This window comes from Polypterus senegalus, chromosome 1 (assembly GCF_016835505.1).
Source record: "Polypterus senegalus isolate Bchr_013 chromosome 1, ASM1683550v1, whole genome shotgun sequence".
NCBI classification, from domain to species: Eukaryota; Metazoa; Chordata; class Cladistia; order Polypteriformes; family Polypteridae; genus Polypterus; species Polypterus senegalus.
Window position 1 is genome coordinate 199,937,462 of NC_053154.1, and position 22,379 is coordinate 199,959,840.

General features: G+C 39.6%; 1 protein-coding gene across 2 annotated transcripts in view; it reads right to left on the minus strand.

Annotated features, from left to right (window-relative positions):
* Nucleotides 1-2,782: 2,782 nt before the first annotated feature.
* Nucleotides 2,783-22,379, minus strand: part of si:ch73-109i22.2 — a 57,185-nt gene continuing 37,588 nt past the window's right edge. Inside the window, exons 4-9 of one of the 2 annotated variants that reach the window (XM_039766973.1) lie at nucleotides 13,350-13,439; nucleotides 12,824-12,989; nucleotides 10,007-10,300; nucleotides 7,533-7,875; nucleotides 6,277-6,488; nucleotides 2,783-3,473 (exon numbers count right to left, since the gene is read on the minus strand). In XM_039766973.1, the coding sequence (XP_039622907.1) occupies nucleotides 3,306-3,473; nucleotides 6,277-6,488; nucleotides 7,533-7,875; nucleotides 10,007-10,300; nucleotides 12,824-12,989; nucleotides 13,350-13,439 (1,273 nt within the window). In that variant the 3' untranslated portion in view covers nucleotides 2,783-3,305. Of the gene's footprint in view, nucleotides 3,474-6,276; nucleotides 6,489-7,532; nucleotides 7,876-10,006; nucleotides 10,346-12,823; nucleotides 12,990-13,349; nucleotides 13,440-22,379 lie in introns of both variants that reach the window. The other variant, XM_039766964.1, reaches the window with a different exon arrangement.

The window sequence follows — 22,379 nt, forward strand, 5'->3', positions numbered from 1 at the left end:
CATTTTAATGTTTTTACCCAAAACGATTTGAGCTCATAATGGTTTTGTGTTACTGTAGCCTCGTATATAAACAGTGCGTACGTACAAGAATGTTGTGTATGCCTCTTTCCAAGCTCACATTGTGATGTATAAAAAATAAACTTGACGTAAAGCCATGCACATTCTCCTGGTAACCTTCCCCATTGTGTGTGCGCGTTTCTGCTCCGTTCTGCAAACTGGTGGCACCTAGGGGCAGAGCAGTGCTATTGTCTGTGTGGTCTCCCCCTTTTTTTTTTTTTTCTCTCCAAAATTGCATCAGTGACAAGGGTTTTATCAAATACACCAAAATGAATCACATCATTTACAAAATTAATTCATTTGATTGTAATCCTTCTGTAACCATATAACGGGACACTGATTGACCAAACTATTCCAAATGCCATATCTGCTTTTGCATTGTTATTCTCAGTGCACTACTCGGAGTATTTTAACCCATTCTTTGTGTCTGGTATCATAGCTGCACAGAAGCTGATACAGAATGCTGTGTCGAGTACTGAGGATTATTGGGATAGCAGCTTCCATCCCTGGAGGACATGTAGAGCACTTGCTGCCTAAGGAAAGCCACCAGCTCTACATGGTTTCCATTAAGTCATGCCGCAGTCTATTTGAACTTCTCCAACCCTTCCTATATGGACCTTAAGGTTAAACAGTTTTGTCCCAAGAACTATAAACGCACACAATCAGTGCATCAAGTTTCCAATGACCTCACTGTAAATGTGCACAACCTGAGCCATTTGTAGTATCTGCACTGTATGTACAGTATGTTTATTGTACTTGTGCTTTAATATTTTTATTTTATATTTTTTTTTTATTTTACAAGAAAATAAATTTATGAAGGATTTTCATATTGAATCTCATACCATACAATGACAATAAAGGAATTGAGTACAATTCATTAAAAGAGAGCATGTCTTTACAGATGATGGTGACTGACTTCAAAGTTGATTTAGATTTCCAAGAGCTATTCTCTTGAAGCTGTATGTTGTTAGAATACTGGGATGTATACTTGATATTTGTATGATGAAATCCATTCAGGCATACATATTACATTTTACAAATAAATCGTTAAATAATGTATAATGTTAATAATTACGTGAGTGTGGTGACGCAGCAGTAGCGATGACCTGGCGCCCCATCAAGGGATTGTGCCTGCCTCGCCCTTGATGCTTTCTGGGACTGGCATGACCCTGGATGGATGGAATAATTAAACTTGTATAATGAAGATTTTTCAATGTTCCATAAGTTTTGAAAAACCAGGATTCTAAGCTTACCACTTGTTTTACATTTATTACAGAGCTCATTGTGTGGCAATTGGTTACATGGAGAAATAAAACAGGGACAGGAATTGGGGGTTTGTATGTTTGACAGAGACTTTACTGCTGCATTAAATTATTCCATTCAGGGTCGTGCATGTCCCTACAAGCATCTTGTGGGAGGCAGGAACAATCTCTGGATGGGGTGCCAGCTCATTGCTACCACTGTGCCCCCACAGGTTTAATACATGCTTTATTTTCATCATGAAAATATCAAGTATACATCTTACTATTCTAAAATGTTCAGAGAGCTGTGATATCATGAATATAATGTATTCTTTGTGGTGAGCACTGCATGCTCACTCTTGTCTATGAAATAAAAACCCATTTAAGTAGCATGTAGTGATTCACACACAAAGAACACATAGAATATGAAGCATTTACCATGCTACTTTTAGTAACAATGAGATTTGAGAAACTCTAGTAAATTGGACATCAATATCAAGATGAAGTTTACGACATTCTACTTTAGTGACAAAATAAACTACAAGATTTAGACAAGAAGTCTACATTTCGACTTTTCTTCAGTGTCCCTAATTTTTATTTATTTATTTTTTTAATTTTCTCTGCTCCCTGATACGCTTCCATATAACACTGATGGTGAGCTACAACTCGCCTTTGACATCTGACCACTTCTTTTGTTTCAGGCATTGTGTGACTTTCTGAACTTGAACTTTTGAGTGCCGCTCCATCAGTTCCCTTTTGTTGCTGATACCACTGCCTAATGCACCAAAAAGTATGCTTTTTCTTGCCTCCACTTCACTGGGTAGGACCTCCACTATGCATTAGCTGTACACTCCGTACTTTCGTCACTGTCTTTTCACAAAAAGCTGAACATAAGGTGCTGCTCGTACTGATTTGCATATTCAAAGGGGTGTAATTCTTGGAGGAGTCATGCTGGGACAGGAGGCACGTGCACATGTTATTTTTCACACCAACCGGGATTGATGGAGTGGAAGTGCATGGAAGTTGGCTTATGCATGATTTTTTGTGTGTACGCACATTTCTACTTTTGTCCATACGCCATGTTTTTGTGTGAATTCCATGCACAGTGTTTTACATGAGGCGTCTGACGTGTTCACAGATGGCCTTCTTCACACCACCACCGTAAAGCGATGTTATATGAGCATTTGTGGCCTTTCCTTTAGCTTTAAATGAGCCAAGTTATTCTCTTCTGACCTCTGTGTTTTTGCCCATTGAAATGCTCACTACCAGTTTTCTGTTTTCTTTCACACATCATTTGGTGTGTACTAGGAGGGCAGCTGTTTTTGAGATTCTGTGGCCACCACTTCTGACACCAACAGTCTTGCGTCTTGTCCATTTTAAAGTTTAGTCCAGCGACAACTAAATGTTTTGACCATATGGCCACATGATTGGCTGTTGGATAAGAAGGCTATTTATGTTAATGACAAAGAGGTCACTGAGGCTAGTTAGTAATACACACTTAATTCATAGTTTAATGTTCAAAGAGTTTAAAAGTAAAATATTGTAATACCTCTTATAGCACTTTTAAAATAATAATAGTCCAAACCTCAACAATAAAGACTTCAATATTGATATGAGATTAATATGAACATATCTATTTTATATGATTTTGCATCTACATACAGCATAGGCAACTAATATAAGTCAAACCCAAACACTGAGAACTGCTTATTTGCTGTTACTCTGCCGGACTAGCTTGTGTCTTTTAAGTCCTTTCACATTACCAGCACCATACAGTGGTTCAGTCCTGATCTCCATCTCTGATAGGCTTACTTCAGATTTTGTCACACACAGCAGTTTGCCGTTATCAACACCACTTAATAATTGATTCTCACACTTTGCAATACATAACAGATCTTGGTGAATTAAAAGTGCTTCTTCCTTTCTAAACTGCCATCTATGAAAGTGCTGCACACAAAGTCATTGATTTCCAGTGGATGTGGTGTTGTCCAGCAGGGCCGAAACTGGTCAAGGCCTCTTATTAAGAGGTGGTAGAGGAGGTCTGGGTGGTCTGTCTCTGATTTGTTCATATATAGAATTTTCTGTCTGCTGAGGCCGTGTTTCAGTACGCCAAGGATGAGGGAGTGGCGGTCGAAATTGAAGATTCATCTCTGTCTGAATACCCCGTGGTGGAAGCTGAAATAGACAAGGGGTACACATTATTTAATGACCAATGAGCAGAGCCCCACCTGCTGGCCACTGGCCATTTCCAAAGCTCTCCAAAAACCACTACAGTATTTATGGTTACCGTCCGATACGCCTGTTTGTTATTAAAACTACATAAATAATATGCGTTGTTTGACAACTTGCTGCCTTATTTGTTTGACTGAGGTGTGCTTTTGGCAGACTTTAACAAATACATGAAATGGTAGGGGGGCCTTATGGAGTGGTTTGGGAACCAAAGCTGTGATGTTTTAGGCACCTCACTAGAGCTCAATAATGTTTTGCAAAATTCAAGAAACTCTTACTAGTGACGTTTAAACTTCATGAAACACCAAACCTGGCGACATGGTTCGAAAACGGGCTTATTTCTTGATGTTTCATATAAGCACTCCGCCACGCCATCTCTTGGCAGCCTGTGGAACGGACAAAAATACTATAAACTCACTTAAATGGCGCGTTTACATGCGCAGCAATAATCCGCAGAGTGTTATTGCAGCCCGCAATTCCTATGCGGTCATAGCTATACCAATTATTCACAGAAACCTGGTTTGTAAATTGCCCTGTAAATTGAAAAAACGGGTTAACAGATGTAGATTTCTCCTCGAGTAATCCGATTATGTGGCCATGTAAACCAAAGCGGGTTACAGTTAAGGATTTTGTAGTCTGCGCATGTAATTTCTTAACATACTATTTCAGCTGCCACGTATAGAAGCATCCACAACATAACTTTTATAATGCAAATGTTCACATTATCCCTTACCCTGGCTAAAATAATTTGTCTCAATGCTAAAATTATACTGATGAGCTCAACGTACTAAACTCGGCAACACAAACTCGAGTTGAGAGCACTCAGTAACGCGTTTAAAGTTGCGTGCGTTACGTACTCCGAATACTTTAAAAGTAATAAGTAGCCTAAGGCACATCTTATTGAAGAAATTATTATCGCAGCAGCACTGGAAATAAGGCAAGAATTTCGCTTACTGGGTTCTTTGCAGGGTCTCAAACGCACAGCTATACAGAAGAGTATGTTGTGGGCCAATCAGGTAACAGCACTATAAATAAAAAGTCAGTTTGACTAAACATATTTGTAAAACTGAAAAAAATCATCACAGGCTCTTCATACGTGTTTTCTGATTCACGGCGGCCGTGATGTCGTTTAACTCATTTTTGTGCTTTAACAAAGGAGAACAAGGGAAGGTTATTTGTGCGTGTTTTTAAGAAACCAAGTTTCTGTTTCAATCGAATGGTTTTCTCCATCACCCAATTATGTGTGTGCATGTAAACGCACTGATTTGTCACCTCTCACCAGACCTTGAAATTGAACATTGTCCAAATTATAAATAAATGAAAATCCTTGTAGGTCCGGCCTTTAATTTGCATCATGTATTTATAATAACAATATTAATGTAAATACATTCACTTTACTAATAAATGATCAAATGTATATGGGAAGGCCTTCAAAGTCTAATAATACTGACTACCCGCTATAGACATCGAGGGCCGACGTCTGTCCACCCCGCTTTGGGCTCAAAATGGGTTTTGCCCGGACTTGAGCCTGGGGTACTCTCTGCGGCGGTGACGGACGGGGCACAGGGGGCGCGGATGAAATACAATCAGTCCAATGCCTTTACGTTACTCGCAAGAACGTGTATGGTTTCTTAACCATGGCCACTGCCACATTAATAAGTAATAATTTGGAAATGCATCTTTAAAAGGTTCATGCATTACAGTCCAAACCTTCACATACAGAAAACTGCGCATCAACGCACCATAATCTGTGTGAAATAAAGTAACATTAGTGGGTAGCGCTGCTGCCTCGCAGTTAGGAGACCCGCGTTCGCTTCCCGGGTCCTCCCTGTATGGAGTTTACATGTTCTCCCTGTGCCTGCTTGGGTTTCCTCCGGGTACTCCCACAGTCCAAAGACGTGCAATTTGGCGATTCTAAATTGTCCCTAATGTGTGCTTGGTGTGGTGTGCGTGCCCAGCTCTGTGCGCTCTGTGTTGGCTGGGATTGGCTCCAGCAGATCCCCGTAGTTAGGCTATAGCGGGTTGGATAATGGATAGTTAGAAGCTATCTTGGTTCAAATCCCAAGAACTTCAATGATGTAGCGACAAGTTAACAGTACATGTAGATTTCAGTAGACGACACCTGAAAGAAACTAATTCATAAATGTGCCTCGAAAAAATATTTAATAACCCAATTGACGCATGAGCGAGAGCTGTTTTCAAATGCCGATTCTGCCATTTTCTGAACCGATTTTTTTGAGAGGAAAACGAAGAAATGCTTTTGTCAGATCGAATAAAGCACCCGCATCAGCAGGTAGGACAGGATAGGCGGCTAAGTCCGACTCGCCCACTAACCACGAAGTAGAGATAAGACTCCTCTTAGCTCCGTTCTCGAGCCCACCTGAGCTCTGCCTCCGCCCCTTCCCGCGTCCCACAGCAGGCCTCGCCCTAAACCAGTCACGTGATGCAACGACGGTCGTCACACGTGATTACGTCGAACGTCCGAAACCGCACACACGCAGATACAGGCTTCATGGAATGTTTCATTACTCGAAAAACGTTTCGAAGATTTGACGTCTCACGAAACATCGCTACTTGTTACTTTTTATTGTGTCAATTTTTATTTGAGTTTAATCTAATATGCAAACAAGCACTTACTTTACTGATAACTGGCTTTAAAACTAACTTTCTTGGGTGGCCTAAGCATTTTGGCAGTTCCTTATTTATGACTATTAATCTGTATAGAGATGTACTGTATAATCATATTTACCTGTGGCATTAGTCCATGAGCTGATGAGCTTTCTTGGGGTCGCACTGGCAGATTAGGCGCTGACAGTAAAGTTGATGATGATGAAGACAGATTCTCCATTCTACTAGTATGTTGCACATCTCCAATGACATCATTCTGTAAGGGGTTTACAAGTGCATTTCCAATCTGCATCATGTGTACTTCAGAATAAATGTTACGATTCTGCAAGGCAACTGAAGTACAAAAGAATTGGAAAAAAAGTTATTTTTTTTCTGATTACTTATTATTTGTAGGTGGGTGGCATGGTGCTGTGGAGGTTAATGCTGCTGCCTCACAGCTGCAGAGACCCTAGTGGCCGCCTGTGGAAAGTCTGCATGTTCTCCCTGAAATCTGAATAAACTTAACACATTATTTTATCGAGATCAAGACCCCCAAACAGCTTATAACCAGGGCCGGATTTAGAAGAAAAGAGGCCCTAGGCTATTCCACTTATGAGGCCCTTTCACCTCCCATTTTTAAGTTTGTTCAAATTGCTAACAATTTGAATGTAGGCCCCTCTTGATCTTGAGGCCCTAGGCTGAAGCCTAGTTAGCCTATAGGAAAATCCGGCCCTGCTTATAACAATGATTGACTGTGATGTTGAGGTAATTTATTATACCCATTAACTTAAGGTAGCCTGATGGACTGAATAGCCTGTTTCATTTCTTTAAATGTCTTATCTTTTCACTGCAAGGTCTGGCTAACCTCAAACAGCACTTAGCAAGACAGGTTTGGAAAAAAAATCTCACGAAAGGAGCATATTAACTAATAAATTCCTCACTAAGGCAAAACTGTCGGTTACTAGAAAAACACGTTAAAGTTAAAAACAGGCTTTGAATAGCTAGAAAGACATGCCATAGAAGTGATGCGCTAAAGAAGAGCTCCCTAGGTTAGCCATCAACCTCTGAAGCCACATTTTCATTACAGTATCTAATTGACCTGGCACCAGTCCTAGCAGTACTGGAATCAGCTGTGAAGAGGCACCAGTCCATGGTAGGTGACAGTAGCTAATATTAGAGTAAGATGGATTAGATGATTGATGGAACAGTGGGAATTTGTGAAGCAGGACTATATCAAAGCCATTAGCAGAGGGAGGAGGCAACATTCACTACTGTGTCACCCTCTGCGATTCATGAACATGCATAACTTTAGTGACGCTTGCCAGGGTTGGTAAAGTGTTTGGAAGAATCCACACTTTTGTAGTCAAGACTGGACAAAGAGAAAAAAAAATAAATTACCTGATGTGTCTGTTCTCAAATTTCTTCCTACAGCATAAAACTCTATGGAGTCATCTGGCTCTGAGTAAGTCTGTCGTGGCATGCCATGGCGTCCTGTGAGAAGAAAGGGGTCCTCATATGTGTGGAGGACCATCAGTTCAGAGTATTTCTCTTCCACTGAGCTACTGGGTTCGGCTTGTGCAGCTGCAGGCCTCTGCTTGTTGACACGGGCGTAACCACTGGATACATCACTTACATTTGTGGTTGCTGATGGTGGGTTAAGCGTAGCAGGAGGTAAAGCTGAATCAGCAAGGCCATTGCTGAGAAGTGGTTGATTTGGAGGTAGAGGCATAAAGGCAGGTAACTAAAATCAGAAAAAATGACCCAGTCAGATTTTAATTCATTTTAAGAAAGCCTGATGAACCACTTTAACTGAGGAAATCAACCTTAGAGTGAATGCTGTTTTCTGATAGCCATTTTGGTAGCCTTAGTTATCTCTTGTAATTGTATGTAAAGTCTCTATGCACTGCATCTCCTGTTTCATCACTCATTTGTTTATGTCAGCAAACCTCTGTATTGAGTAAATAATATGCAATCAAAGTAAATGTTCTTTGGAGGTGTTAAGAGCACAACAATAAGCTCAATAAATTCTGGTTAGAAATAACTGGAAATTGAAAATCATAGGGCTTAAAATTATTAAGTAATTTTTAGCCCAATAAAAATTGTTCCCAGTTTCACTGAGCACTGGCTGTTTTGACAATGTAACGTGGCTGAATAAAAGCAGTTTTTTGTGGGTTCATGGCTTTAGATATTAATGGAGTTCAGACACCAACCTCTTTGCCATCTATATTATGTACACTCAGATACCTATGAGTTTAAAAGAATGAATTATTGCCCATTATAAGAAGACACAAACTTTTCTTTTCTTAAATCCAATGTCCAGTACCAGACAGAACAACAGATTCAAGTGAGAAGTGACAGACATCTAAGACTCCCAGATGACTTATTTTATTTTAAGGAGAAAAATTCACAGGTCAATACAAGATGTTTTAGGTGCTACTACAGTGGGCAAGTGAGCAAGCCAACCACCCAATAGACTGGGGTCAACAGCTCATGTATGTAGGTCCTGGGGGACTGCATTATTGTTATTTTGTATTCTATATGTTCTCTCTTCTCTTCCTCAAGTATTTTTGAACAATAGAGGTGATGTTTTCTTTACTCTGCAAGCATTTTTTGAAAAGTTATTGAAAAAGGTGATGGTGAAGCAAGTGTGTTGAAAAGTAATGTGAGATAAGATATGATGGACTTGTTCATGTGTCCATTGTATTAATGCATTTCGAAAACGTTTTGACTTACTCTTATAGAATGAACTGTGGCTGTGTTTAGACAAAGTAACTCTAAAACAGATCAGATTGGAAATAAAAGCAGTGTAATTCTTGAAAATGCTTTGTGGATAGATAGATAGATATGGATATACATTAATAGGGTATGTGGAGAGTAGGACAGCAATGCCACAGGTGACGGACAAGTGATAGAGCATCAATAATAAAGAGGAAAGAGGATCGTCTTTTTCAAAAATGGTGTGTCTCATTACATAATTATGTAAATAGAATCAAGCAGGAGTGTAAGTCACTAAATGGGATTATTTATTAGAAGGTGGCACATGCTTTTTATGTGTTTTGAACATTGTAGAGCATGCTCAGAACCAGGAGTTCAAGGATGTACCTGAAAGAGCAACTGAAATCTATTGACCACACTGTCTCTTGAATGCACTGTGAGTGATGATTTTTTGTTTTGGCCAACTTGACTTCATTTGTGCTGCTGTATGAAAAGTGCTGACATGAACACTACTTAGTGACAACTGTATGAGGGCCTACAGCTAAACGATGAACAATGAGAAACCTTTTCTGTGTCACAAGAGGCAGGCTGGACCTTCAGCTGACAGAAGTCATCATAAAAACTGGCAGCCACCTCCCATTTTGTGAGTGAAAAGTGGAAGAGAAACATCCCTATAGTTTTTTCGTATTTGTCATATTAGTGATCTCTTCCATATCCAGAGGCTCTGGTTAAGGTAACTACAGCTCTAAATGTTTGTAATCTATGAATGGAAGCTAGCATCTGAATTGCTTACTTATATTGCCTAATTTAATGCATGTGGGATTACCTAATGTCTCTGGTAAGAAAAGCACTGAGTGATTTGTCCCCCTTTCTCAGCCATATGTCCTCCCTGAGATGGTGGCAGTGGGGAAAGACCACAGGTCCCTGAAATTGCAAGCAGTGAGTTCTGCTGTTGGGATAAAGGTGATTCCAGTGACCTAAGTTTGTATCCCGATACTGTTGTCACAGGGTGGATGAATGGCTGTGTTTGAGACTGACTCCCTGAGTGAATTCCTCAAGAATAGATTTTCTATAATGAGGAAAAAGCCATCCTTTTGTTCACAGAATGTTAGCATATAATGGTTAGCATATAATGAATAAAACATTTTTTCTGTTACCTCCACCTCCCTGCTCTGGCTGTCTTCATGACCGTTGATGTAACTATCCATGTCCACAGCTGGTGCCTGGATTCTAATATCTGGCAGGTTGAGAGATTTGGTTTTTCTTAATAACTTCTTTACCACTGCATACTCAGGGTCACCTTGCTTTTGGTTGCCAGAAGCAGTTGGTGTTGAGGAGAAAGAGGATGACTCTGAAATGCTCTCCTGTGATTCAGTCAGAAGCATTTCACTGCTCTCGGCCTGTTGTGTCCCATTTTGTGTCCTGCTGTCTCCTTCACTGAGTCGCCTTACCTGTGTTGTTCGCAAAGTACAATATTTGTTTTGTGACTCTAGACTCTGAATAATAAAGGATCGAAAACATGGAAATGTTTTAAAAATGAGTAAAGGCCATTTAGTATTCTAGACATATTTAAATGACTCAGTGACACATTTGGACTAAATCAGTCAAACAGAAATAGAATTATTCCAATTTGGATAATTGAAAAAGTATAGTTATTTATTGAAATTGTAGGTACATCAACACCAGAAACTGTCTCCAGCTGTCTTTTCAAACTAAGCCAGGATTTTTGTGGCTCAGAAGAGGCTACCTGGAACAATAAGAATAGGAGAAGGGATCAATAAGAGCCTTTAAGAAAGGAGAGACAGAGAGACCCACCTTCTAATTTGGAGAATTTCTCCACTAGCCAGTGAAAGTAAACAAGGGCCACCATTGTAAATGGGTGTCCTTGAAGGGCATTCTTCATAAACGTCAAAGCATAGAACATGTCATAGAAAACAGAGAGGAAGTCACAAGTTTTCCCTTTAGAACCCTAGGGGATAGCAGTCATACATTGCAGAGGACTACTAATTTCCTGATAACAAAAACATTCAAGTATTTTATGGACACCTGCTTCTTTAAGTGATGAGGGCCTTACAAGGTAAACAATTTATTCATCTATCCAGATGAATCCATTCTCTGCTGCAGAGATGCCCAGATATCCCTTTTCAACCCCACCTCCTCAAACTCCTCCAGGAAGATACCAAGATGGTTCCAGGCAAGCTGGGAGATATAATCTCTCCAGCATGTCCGGGTTTGCTTCGAAGCCTCTTCTTGGTTGAACATGTCTGAGATACCTCCAGAGTGAGGTTTCCAGGAGGTACTCTAATCAGAATCCCAAACCACCTCAAGTTGCTCTTTTCGATCCAGAGGAGTAGCAGCGCTTTGAGCTGCTCCATTCCTGATTGTCTGTGCTCCTCACCCTCTTTCTAAAGCTGAGCCAAGAAAAACCTGTAAAGGAAGCTGATTTATGATGCTTGTATCTGCGATCTACTTCTTTTGGTCACTACCCACAACTTGTGACTTTTAGGTGAGGACAGAGATATAGATCATCCAGTAAGTTGAGAGCTTTGCATTTTGGCTCTGCTCTGTCCTCACCATGACTGACCAGTGCAACATTCATATGATAGAACACACTTCCCCAAACCTCTGTTCGATCTCCCAATCCCTTCTTCCCACGCTTGTGAACAAGACCCTAAGATACTTAAATTCCTCTGCAGTACCTCATCCCCAATTCAGAGAGGGCGCTCCACCCTTTTCCGGCCAAGAACTATGACCTCAGACCTGGATTTGACCCAGTAATCTCACTGGGAAAACAAGTGTCTTGACAGACTGATCTCCATATAGTGAGACTGGCACTACTGAAAGAAGGTAGCAGTTCTGGAGAGCAGCTCTGGACATGGTGTAGAAAGTGCTCTGAGCTATGGCAAAAAAATGATATATTTCCTAGTACCACTGTCAGCTATGGAATTTAGGACGAAGGCTTGATGCGATTGAGGTAAGGAAGCCACATACTTTAAGAGAGGGATAATTTCTAGGAAATCAGCCAATGGAAGGCCATTCAATCTGGTCAATTAATGACCGACTCACTGTACCCCCCCAATACTTTTTTTGATCATTTTTAATTCTGCTACATATTTGTTCTCTTGGTGGCATGATTACTAATGAGTGCTCTTTTGACACTATAGTACTTTATTAATAATATTCTAATATGTAGATTTAAACAAAGGAAATCAGATCATACACAGTTTATATTTGACCTACTTACTAAGTTGTAGGTTCAGTCAGTAACTTTAGAATTCATATGTTTTCCAAACCTGCTTATTTCAGTGAAGGGTTAAAATGTTTGGCCAACTGAGAGTCACAATGCTGTACAAAGAAATCTCAAGCAGACTAATGAAGGGCATACAAACTCCAAAAACACTGTTTTCAGGTTGTGAGATTAACACAGAACTTTAGAGCAACAAGGTAGCAATGTTGAACACTTTATGTATAATCATGGGGCCTATCAAAAAAGCAACCATTCTTCTCTTTACTAAATATCCCTAATTGAGTTTTAAAGTTACAGAGAGCTGGCCTGTATCTGATCAGCAAAGCACCCGTCAGCAATAAATGATGTGGCAGCCCAATCCAATGCACATTCCTTCACACCGCAGATCATTTCAGGGTCACTTTGGATTGAGGGAGGAAAAATGGAGTATCCAATGAAAAGCCAAACAAACAATGACCAAAGCTTTTGTACCAGGGCCTCAGGAGCTGTGAGACAGTGCTGACCACTGTGCTACCAATAATATATGAGTTACATTGAATTCAAGTATGCAAAGATTAAATCAGCTGGAATTAAAGCATATTAACAACAGGTAGGTTGGTGTGGTCAACACTGCAATGGCTTCACACTTGATTATAAAGTTAGTATATTTTGAAATCATATCATCATATTATTTAGCATTTTGGTGTACTGGTATGTAAAATGTTTCAGAAATATCTAGTTTCCAAACCTTTGTAAAAGCAGTGGTGAGGTACTCGCTGAAAGGGCCGACGGGGTTGTTTTGGTAGTACTGTATGAGAGACTCAATGCTTGGGTGAGTACTCTCCTCTCCGATGATCAAATACCGGCCTTCTTTCAAATGGTCAATGATGAAGTGTCGACATCGATCGTTTCCCCTGGTTATTTGGCAACAGAAAATTAGACTCCATTTTTGTTTCAGTATTCTGATTTTATTCACAAGAGCAACTTAAAAAACTGATAAAAGCATTCTTACTGAATGATAATAATATAAGGTGGTCCAGATCTAATTATGCAATTTTCATTACACTATAACTTATTAAGTTTATTACATAGAAAATCACCCGAAAAATCCAGAACCATCGAGAAATGTGCGAACTGACGATATGAAGAATCATCTTCACGCCGAACTGGAATCGTCCCCACATAAATCAAAGTCATCCAGACGATCTAGATCTGCATAATTAGATCTGGAGCACCCTGTAGAGTGTATGTGGGACTAAAGATTCTTTACTCACTTGTAAGACAGGACAAAACCAATTTTCGATTCACTGAAACGAAGCAAGAAGCATCCAGTAGGCTGGTCTTGCAGTAGATCTTCAGCTTCTCTGAAAAAAAAGAAACATTAAAAGCAGAAGCTTTAGGAATACAGCCAGAACTGTGTGTAATGAAGGGCAGTAAATCTCAACATTAAACATGCTTGAAAAGCCCTCATTAAACCGCCAGAAGATACTATTTGGAAATCCTCTAGTTTCTCCTAAATATGAAGCAGAAAAAGCAAGTTTAGACAATGTATGTCTGCACAGTTTCTAAAAATACCTAAAAATATTTTTTTATCTGTTACTTAACCCATGTTTTTTTAGTGATGGCCAACATATATGATGAATCTAATGTTTTCTTAGCTCAGGGATACAATGAGTGGACTGCAGTGGGGGCCGGCAGGGAGCCAAAACTGAACAACAACAAACAACATTAAAACATTCATGAAAAAATCTCAGACATTGCAAAAAAAAAGGTAAATAAATACTATTGGAAAATACAAATAATGCAAAAATGTGAAGTTTGTTCAAATGGTACAAGCTTTTGACTTGAAGATTAACCTCTCCACCTCTTTCATTGGTCAAAAGTCTTGTCTTCAGTTCAAAACCTCATAGTACCCTATATAAATATATTGACATTTTATATTTTTACCCTGATAGGCCTAAATCTACTGAAATGATTATGGTTAAAATCAGCAGGCTTCTGCTATTTTACAGTGCTAAGTTTCCATAATACTGTATGATATTCATACTGTATATCATCTTCAAAATATGTCAGAAAATGAATCACACAATTTTTCCTATGGATGAAATCGTTGACAGCAAAGGCACCCAATATGGTGCAATGCTAACACATGAGTAAGCAGCAAAGTAAATGCATACACATTCAAAGAAAATGGTCTTAGGAAATGATTGGTTGCAAGGCAGCAACTAACCTTGGATGAGTTAAGGCGCTAGTCCATCTTTGGGCACATTCATGCACATAACCACATTCCCCCATAGTTGGCTAATTTAGTTTCATCAACTTACCTAACATGCCAGCCTTTTGGATATAGGAGAAAATCTGACAACCTGTAAAAGGTCTGGGGTTCGAAACCTGACATCTATAAATTATTAGTCAGTGCCCCTAACACTGTGACAACTTGACACCAAACATATTTTCAGTAAGAATAAGAAGATGACAGTTCAGCAGACGCAGATCTAGGCTGCTAGAAATAGCTTAGGAAGAAGAAGTCACTGTTTCTAATTTAAGAGCTGCTGTGTCCTTTCTGTTTGTGCCTTTTATTTCCTATATTCTTTTTAATAAACATCAAAATCCCATATGGCAGCTTGATTTGATAAGAAAATAGATTTGTTCTTCCATCCCATTGAGTACTGAATATTTCCTTACATGAAGTAAGTCTTCTGTGCTTTACTTCATCTATAATATCAGAACCAATCTACAAGTCAGATATGTTATTAAATCAATATATTCATATGTACTTATTTAACTGACGCCTTTATCCAAGGCAACTTACATTTATGATACAATTGGTTCCTTTTCTTTTATTTTGTTTTTTTCAGATGGAATGCAGACAGTTCAACTGACTATATATATATATATATATATATATATATATATATATATATATATATATATATTTATATATATATATACTGTATATATATATACTGTATATATATATGTATATATACTGTATATATATATGTATATATACACTGCTAACAAAAATTAAAGGAACACTTTAAAGAAACACATTAGATACATCAGATCTCAATATGAAGTTGGATATCTATACAAATAACGACAGGGCAATGTCTTAGGAACAAAAGGATGCCAAGTCTTTTAATGGAAATAAAAGTTTTCTGCCTACAGAGGGCTCAATTGTGTAGACACCCTAAAATCAGAGTGAAATGAAGATGAGGCAGGCTAGTCCATTTTTTCAAAAACTTAATTTCTGCTACTCAAAATGCTTTTCAGTATCTTGTGTGGCCCCACGAGCTTGTATGCATGCTTGACAACGTCGGGCATGCTCCTAATGAGACGACTGATGGTGTCTTGTGGCATTTCCTCCCAGATCTGTATGAGGGCATCCCTGAGCTGTTGTACAGTCTGAGGAGCAACCTGGCGGCCTAATGGACCGAAACATAATGTCCCACAGATGTTCTATTGGGTTTAAGTCAGGGGATCGTGAAGGCCATTCAATTGTTTCAATTCCTTTATCCTCCAGGTACTGCCTGCATACTCTTGCCACATGAGGCCGGGCATTGTCGTGCATTAGGAAGAAACCAGGACCTACTGCACCAGCGTAGGGTCTGACAATGGGTCCAAGGATTTCATCCTGATACCTAATGGCAGTCAAGGTGTCTTTGTCTAGCTTGTAGAAGTCTGTGCGTCCCTCCATGGATATGCCTCCCCAGACCATCACTGACCCACCACCAAACTGGTCATGCCGAATGATGTTACAGACAGCATAACATTCTCCATGGCTTCTGCAGACCCTTCAACGCCTGTCACATGTGCTCAGGGTGAACCTGCTCTCATCTGTGAAAAACACAGGGTGCCATTGGTGGACCTGACAATTCTGGTATTCTATGGTAAATGCCGATCGAGCTCCACTGCGCTGGGTTGTGAGCACAGGGCCCACTAGAGGACGTTGGGCCCTCAGACCACCCTCAAGAAGTCTGTTTCTGATTGTTTGGTCAGAGACATTCACACCAGTGGCCTGCTGGAGGTCATTTTGTAGAGCTCTGGAAATGCTCATCCTGTTTGTCCTTGTCCAAAGGAGCAGATACCAGTCCTGCTGATGGATTAAGGACCTTCTATGGTCCTGTCCAGCTCTCCTAGACTAACTGCCTGTCTCCTGGAATATCCTCCATGCCCTTGAGACAGTGCTGGGAGACACTGCAAACCTTCTGGCAATGACACATATTGATGTGCCATCCTGGAGAAGTTGGATTTCCTGTGCAACCTCTGTAGGGTCCAGGTTTCACCTCATGCTACCAGTAGTTACACTGACCATAGTGAAATGCAAAACTAGTGAAAAAAACAGTCAGAAAAGATGAGAAGGGAAAAATGTCAGTGGCTTCCACCTGTTAAACCATTCATGTTTTGGGGGTCATCTCATTGTTGCCCCTCTAGTGCATCTGTTGTTAATTTCATTAACAGCAAAGCAGCTGAAACTGATTAACAACCCCCTCTGCTACTTAACTGACCAGATTAATATCCCATAAGTTTCATTGACTTGATGCTATACTCTGATTAAAAAGTGTTCCTTTAATTTTTTTGAGCAGTATATATATATATATATATATATATATATATATATATATATATATATATATATATATATATATATATATCCATTATCCAACCTGTTATATCCTAACACAGGGTCACGAGGGTCTGCTGGAGCCAATCCCAACCAACACAGGGCGCAAGGCAGGAAATAAACCCCAGGCAGGGCGCTAGCCCGCCGCAGTATATATATATATATATATATATATATATGTGTGTGTGTGTGCAAGTCATCTGGTGGTAAACATGCATATGTGACAGAAGTCTGGTAATGTATTAAGAGATATATGACAGTGGAGGGTGAGGTTGTGCTGTGCTTATTACTGCTGCCTTACAACTCCATCATGAACTACATTGCCTATATAAAGCCTTTACACCTTGAAAGTGTTCAAACTTTATTAAAATAAAACATTGAAGTACAGTGGATTTCATTTGTTTTTTTTATACTGAACAACAGAAGAAGTGTTCTTTTGACTTCATTGTGTAGTTTAGGCCTAGTTACAGACCCACCACTAGTTGGACCTTCTAGATAAGTGCATTTATACTATAGGGTGGTCCAGATCTAATTATGCAATTTTCATTATGCTATAACTTATTAAGTTTATTACATAGAAAATCACATGAAAAATCCCAGACCATCGAGAAGTGTAAGAACTGCCGACATGAAGAATCGTCTTTGCGCCGAACTGGAATTGTCCCCACATAAATCAAAGTCATCCAGACAATCTGGATCTGCATAATTAGATCTGGACAACCCTGTACAATGAATTAACACCCCAGACGGGTGATCTTCATTATGCTATGATGTCACTTCCTCAACCAGTTGGCTGCACCAGTGATAATTTAAGTGGTCATATTAAAGGGGTTCAATACTTATGTGATCAATTATTATGTGTTTTATATTTGTGATTCATTTAAATCGCATTGTAGAGATATTTTTTCATTTTGACATTAAATAGTTTTGTCCTGTTGATCAGTGTCAAAAAGCCAAATTAAATCCATTGTGTTTCATTGTTGAAGAACAATAATACGTGAAGACGTCTAAGGGATACATTTTATAGCCAATGTATATAGGTTTTACACATCCCCTGTTGTAAGTTTTGTCCAGGTGTGTCAGTTTCTGGCTACATCCCAAAGATTTGTTAGACAATTTTGACAATAATGACTCCATAAGACTATAATCCTGTAACAATCTCAAACGTGCTTAATCCATATAAGGATTGTTATGTATGTTTTGTTTCCGCTATGGCTTGATCCAGTGAGATAAATGCATTTTCAAATACAATTTAGGGGCCTGGGAGTGAGAATGGGGGCTTGAGACTGAACCTTTCCTGGCTCATTTGACACAAGGTAGAAAACAGCATTGGACAGGGGGACCGTCCATGACAAGACCTGCTTATGCATAACACACACACTTGTGAAACCAATTTGGAGATGCAGATTTACCTAATGTGCATGTTATATTAAATGGTAGCTGTAAAATGGTGCAATAAAAGAGTGATTGTATGTGTCTAATGATCACCTGGCATTTCTTCTAGGGTGGATTTATGGGCTACAGGCTCAACTTCCAGTATCTTCAAAAAACCACAGACTGACTCTGTGAGGTTATTGGCTTTAAATCTATATTCATGCCATTAGTCTTCATTTAGCTGAAATCTCGATTACTTCTTATTTCCCTTTTATATACTTAGCCCTGAAGTGTGTGGCTGTTGCTCTTCTAAGAAATACCCTAATATTAAACTTTGTACATTAGTTTCACTTCCCAGAACTTCATTCTGTATGTCTACTTCTGTCTAAAAAGCTGCTGAAGCAAAACAACTTGGGTGCAACAGATGAAAACTTTGTCAGTTACATTTATACAACTGTTTTCAAAGCTGTCTGTCTTTAAAAAAGCCATTTATAATGAATGGTGAGCAAAACACAAACATTAACACAAAAAAGGTCACAATTGTGTGTTTGTTGTCAGAACAACAACACATACATTTCTTTACTTTCAAAGTGGCCCATACTACGATGTCCTGTTCTGTAAAGTTTTACATTACTTTGTGACCTATAGGGGGGATCAGTGAGCCCTAAACCCCAAACACAACCTCACCAACACAGTCCTGGGGTCAAACTATTTTTTATTAATCAAAATACCATCTTACAGTTTTTTTCCTTTAACAATTCTCCTTAATTAATTCCTTGTCTTATTCCACTCCTCCCAGGAGAGGTTTGCCTGACTCCACTTCCGACTCTAACTCACCTGGGGTAGGTGAAGTGCTCCTTTTTAACCCAGACCTGGAAATACATTGGGGACATCAGCACTGTAACCAGGAACAACTTTCAGGACAGGTGGAACTTCCTCCTAACTGGGGAAACTTACCCCAGCACCTTCTTCTAGTGGCACCCAAGGACCCAACAGAGCTTTTCACCAGAACAACTATTCCCATGTAGCCCTGTGGGTGCCCAAATGGGAGCCATACTAGAGGGATGCTGCCACCCAGCAGTTTGGGAAACACATGACTCCGGAAAGGCATCATCCTTCAATAATGAACTAGGAGTTCCAAAGCACATAGTTCTAAAAATACCCATTAGAGGGGGAAATCCCATCAAAAACCTCAACTAGATACAAAAACGGCCTCATAGAACCTTTATATGATAAATTATTTATTCTTCCAAAAAATGTCCTCAAATAACAATGAATCTCCATGGAGGACAAAGGCAAAATAGAATTGCCTATAACAAGTAGACAACCCATATCAAACAAGTCCAATACAGATTTCTTTAGCAGGGTCAAAAAATAGAGAAGAAGTTCGAAAAATTCCAGAAAAAACTCAAGGCACATTGAATTTACAAAAAGCACAAGAACTCACTACTCCTCAGTACGTTCAAAATGAACCACCAGGAACCATGGAAGGCGCTCAAAGATTTACATCTGGTAAAAAAAAAACTGGTCAGAGGAGACCCAAAGAACATCGTGAGATAATACGGGTAGGACATTAAGGAATGATGGCCCCACAATGCTAAATGGTGTCATGAGGAGCCCCACAGACCTAAAGGTTCATGCTGGAGAGAGAACAGTTCTACTTAAGAAAACATTTTCGGCCTCCGTTTTGCATTCAGACTGATGATGCACATGTTTAATTCTGTTAAGTGCTGTGGCATGCTGCCCAAATGAAGGCTTCTGTTTGCACTTTTTATGGCAGATCTTTCTTGGTTAATGCTAATGTATCATAAGCATGAAAGATATTTTGAGTGTCGTCAGGACAATATTAGAAACTACAATGTATAATCTGAATGCTTTCTCATTCTTGTACAAATTAATGGAATATATTTCTATATTTATGACTGACACATGCATACTGTATGGTAGCACAGTGGTTACTACTAGTGCCTCACGTTCCCTAAGATATGGGTTCAAATCCTACACCAATTACTTTTTAGGTGGAGTTTGCTTGGGTTTTTCCCAGGTACTTTGGTTTTCCTCCACCATCTTCAAAGATGTGTAGGTTAGGCTAACTGATGTCTTGAAATTAGCACTGCTTGGGTGTCTATGGCCTGGGTTCGGGTTCTCCCTGCGTGGAGTTTACATGTTCTCCCTGTGTCTGCGTGGGTTTCCTCCGGGTGCTCCAGTTTCCTCCCACAATCCAAAGACATGCAGGTTAGGTGCATTAGCGATTCTGAATTGTCCCTAGTGTGTGCTTGGCATGTGGGTGTGTATGTGTGTGCCCTGTGGTGGGTTGGCGCCCTGCCCAGGGTTTGTTTCCTGCCTTCCACCCTGTGTTGGGACCCCCGTAGTTAGGATATAGCGGGTTGGATAATGGATGGACGGATGGGTGTCTATGGGTGCAGAAGCTGCAATAGATTGGACTGGTATACCATGGAGAGTTGGTTTAGTCTTGCACCTGGTGATAATGGAATATGCTCTGGCCCCTCACAATCCTTAGTTGGAATAACCAGGTTTGATAATGCTGTATGTTTATGTTGTTTGTTTACAGTGCTTTCAGAAAATATTCAAACCCCTTAATTTTTTTTTACATTTTTTTATGTTGTAGTCTCATGCTAAAATCATTAAAATGCATTTTCCCCACATTAAACAACAGTCAATACCCAAGAATAACAAAACGAAAACAGGATTTTAGAAAATTAATTTTTAAAAGTAAAAAAATCAGATTGACACAAGTATTCTGAGCCTTTACTCAGGACTTCCAGAAGACCCATTGGCAACAATTATAGCCTGTAGACTTCTTGGGTATGACGTGACAAGCTTTGCATAACTGGATTTGGGGATTTTATGTTATTTTTCTTTGTAGATCCTCTCAGACTCCATCAAATTGGGTGGAGAATGCTGGTGGGAAGATATTTTCATGTTTCTTCAGAGATGTTTGATGGGGTTCAAGTCTGGTCTTTGTCTGTGACACACAAGAACATTTTCAGAGTTGTTCCTAAGCCACTCCTGTATTGCCTTTGCTTTGTGTTTAGTTTCATTGTGTGGTTGGAAGTAGACTGAGGTTCAGTGGCCTCTGGAGTAGGTTTTCATTAAGGATATCTCTTTAAGTTGCTCCATTCTGCTTTTCCTCAAACCTGATTATTCACCAAATCCCTACCCCTGGAAAATAACCCTACAATGTGATTCTACCACTATCTTGCTTCACTGTTGGAAAGGTGTAGCACAGGTGATAAACGTTGCATGGTTTCTTCAACTTATGATGCTTAGAATTGAGGCCAAACAGTAAAATCTTAGTTTAATCAGTCTAGAGAATCTTTTTTCTCATAATCTCAAAGTCCTTTATGTGCCTTTCTACAAACTCCAAGTGGACTTTCATGTGTTGTCATGCCATTTTACCATAAAGCATTGGTAGAATGTAGCAGTGGTGGTTGTTCTTCCAGAACTTTCTCCCATCTCCACACAGTTTCTCTGTAGCTCAGACAAAGTCACCATTGGAAACTTTGTCACCTTTCTTATCAAGTTTCTTCTCCCTTAATGCTCAGTTAGGCAGCCAGCTCTAGAAAGAGTCCTGGTTGTTCCAAACTTAGGCCACCTAAGAATTATGATTGACACTGTGCTTTTAAGAACCTTCAGTGCTGCAGGAATGTATTATATCCTTCCCCAGATCTGTGCCTTGACAAAGTCCTGTCTCAAAGCCCTGCAGGGAATTCCTTTGACCTCATAGCTTGGTTTTGCTCAGACACGCATTGTCAGCTGTGGGCCTTATTTAGGCAGGTGTGTACATGTCATGATTACATTCAACCAATTGAGTTGACCACAGGTGGACTCCAAACAAGACATAGAAACATCTCAATGATGATCAATAGACTGGGTCAAATTTCAAGTGTCGTAGAAAAAGGACTGAATACTTGTGTCAATGTGTATTTCAGTTTTTCATTTTTAATAAATTTGCACACATTCCTAAAATTCTGTTTTTGCTTTGTCATATTGAGTATTGTTTGATGAAGGGACAATGAATTTGCGTGATTTCAGCATAAGGATACAATATAGGAAAATGTGAGAAGATACTGTAGAAGGGGTCTGAATACTCTCTGAGGGCCCTGTAAGTTGTTCAAAAGCTTAAGCAGTGAGGATATGCAGTTGAATGTGGTGTGTATGGCAGCAGACACATGCATGAAAGCCTAAGTTGGTTTCTACTTTTCTGTGCTTATAAATTGGATTGGCTATTGAGGAAGAACTCTGCCCAGGCAGGTGATGCTGTCAGAGGGCTTAAGGTATG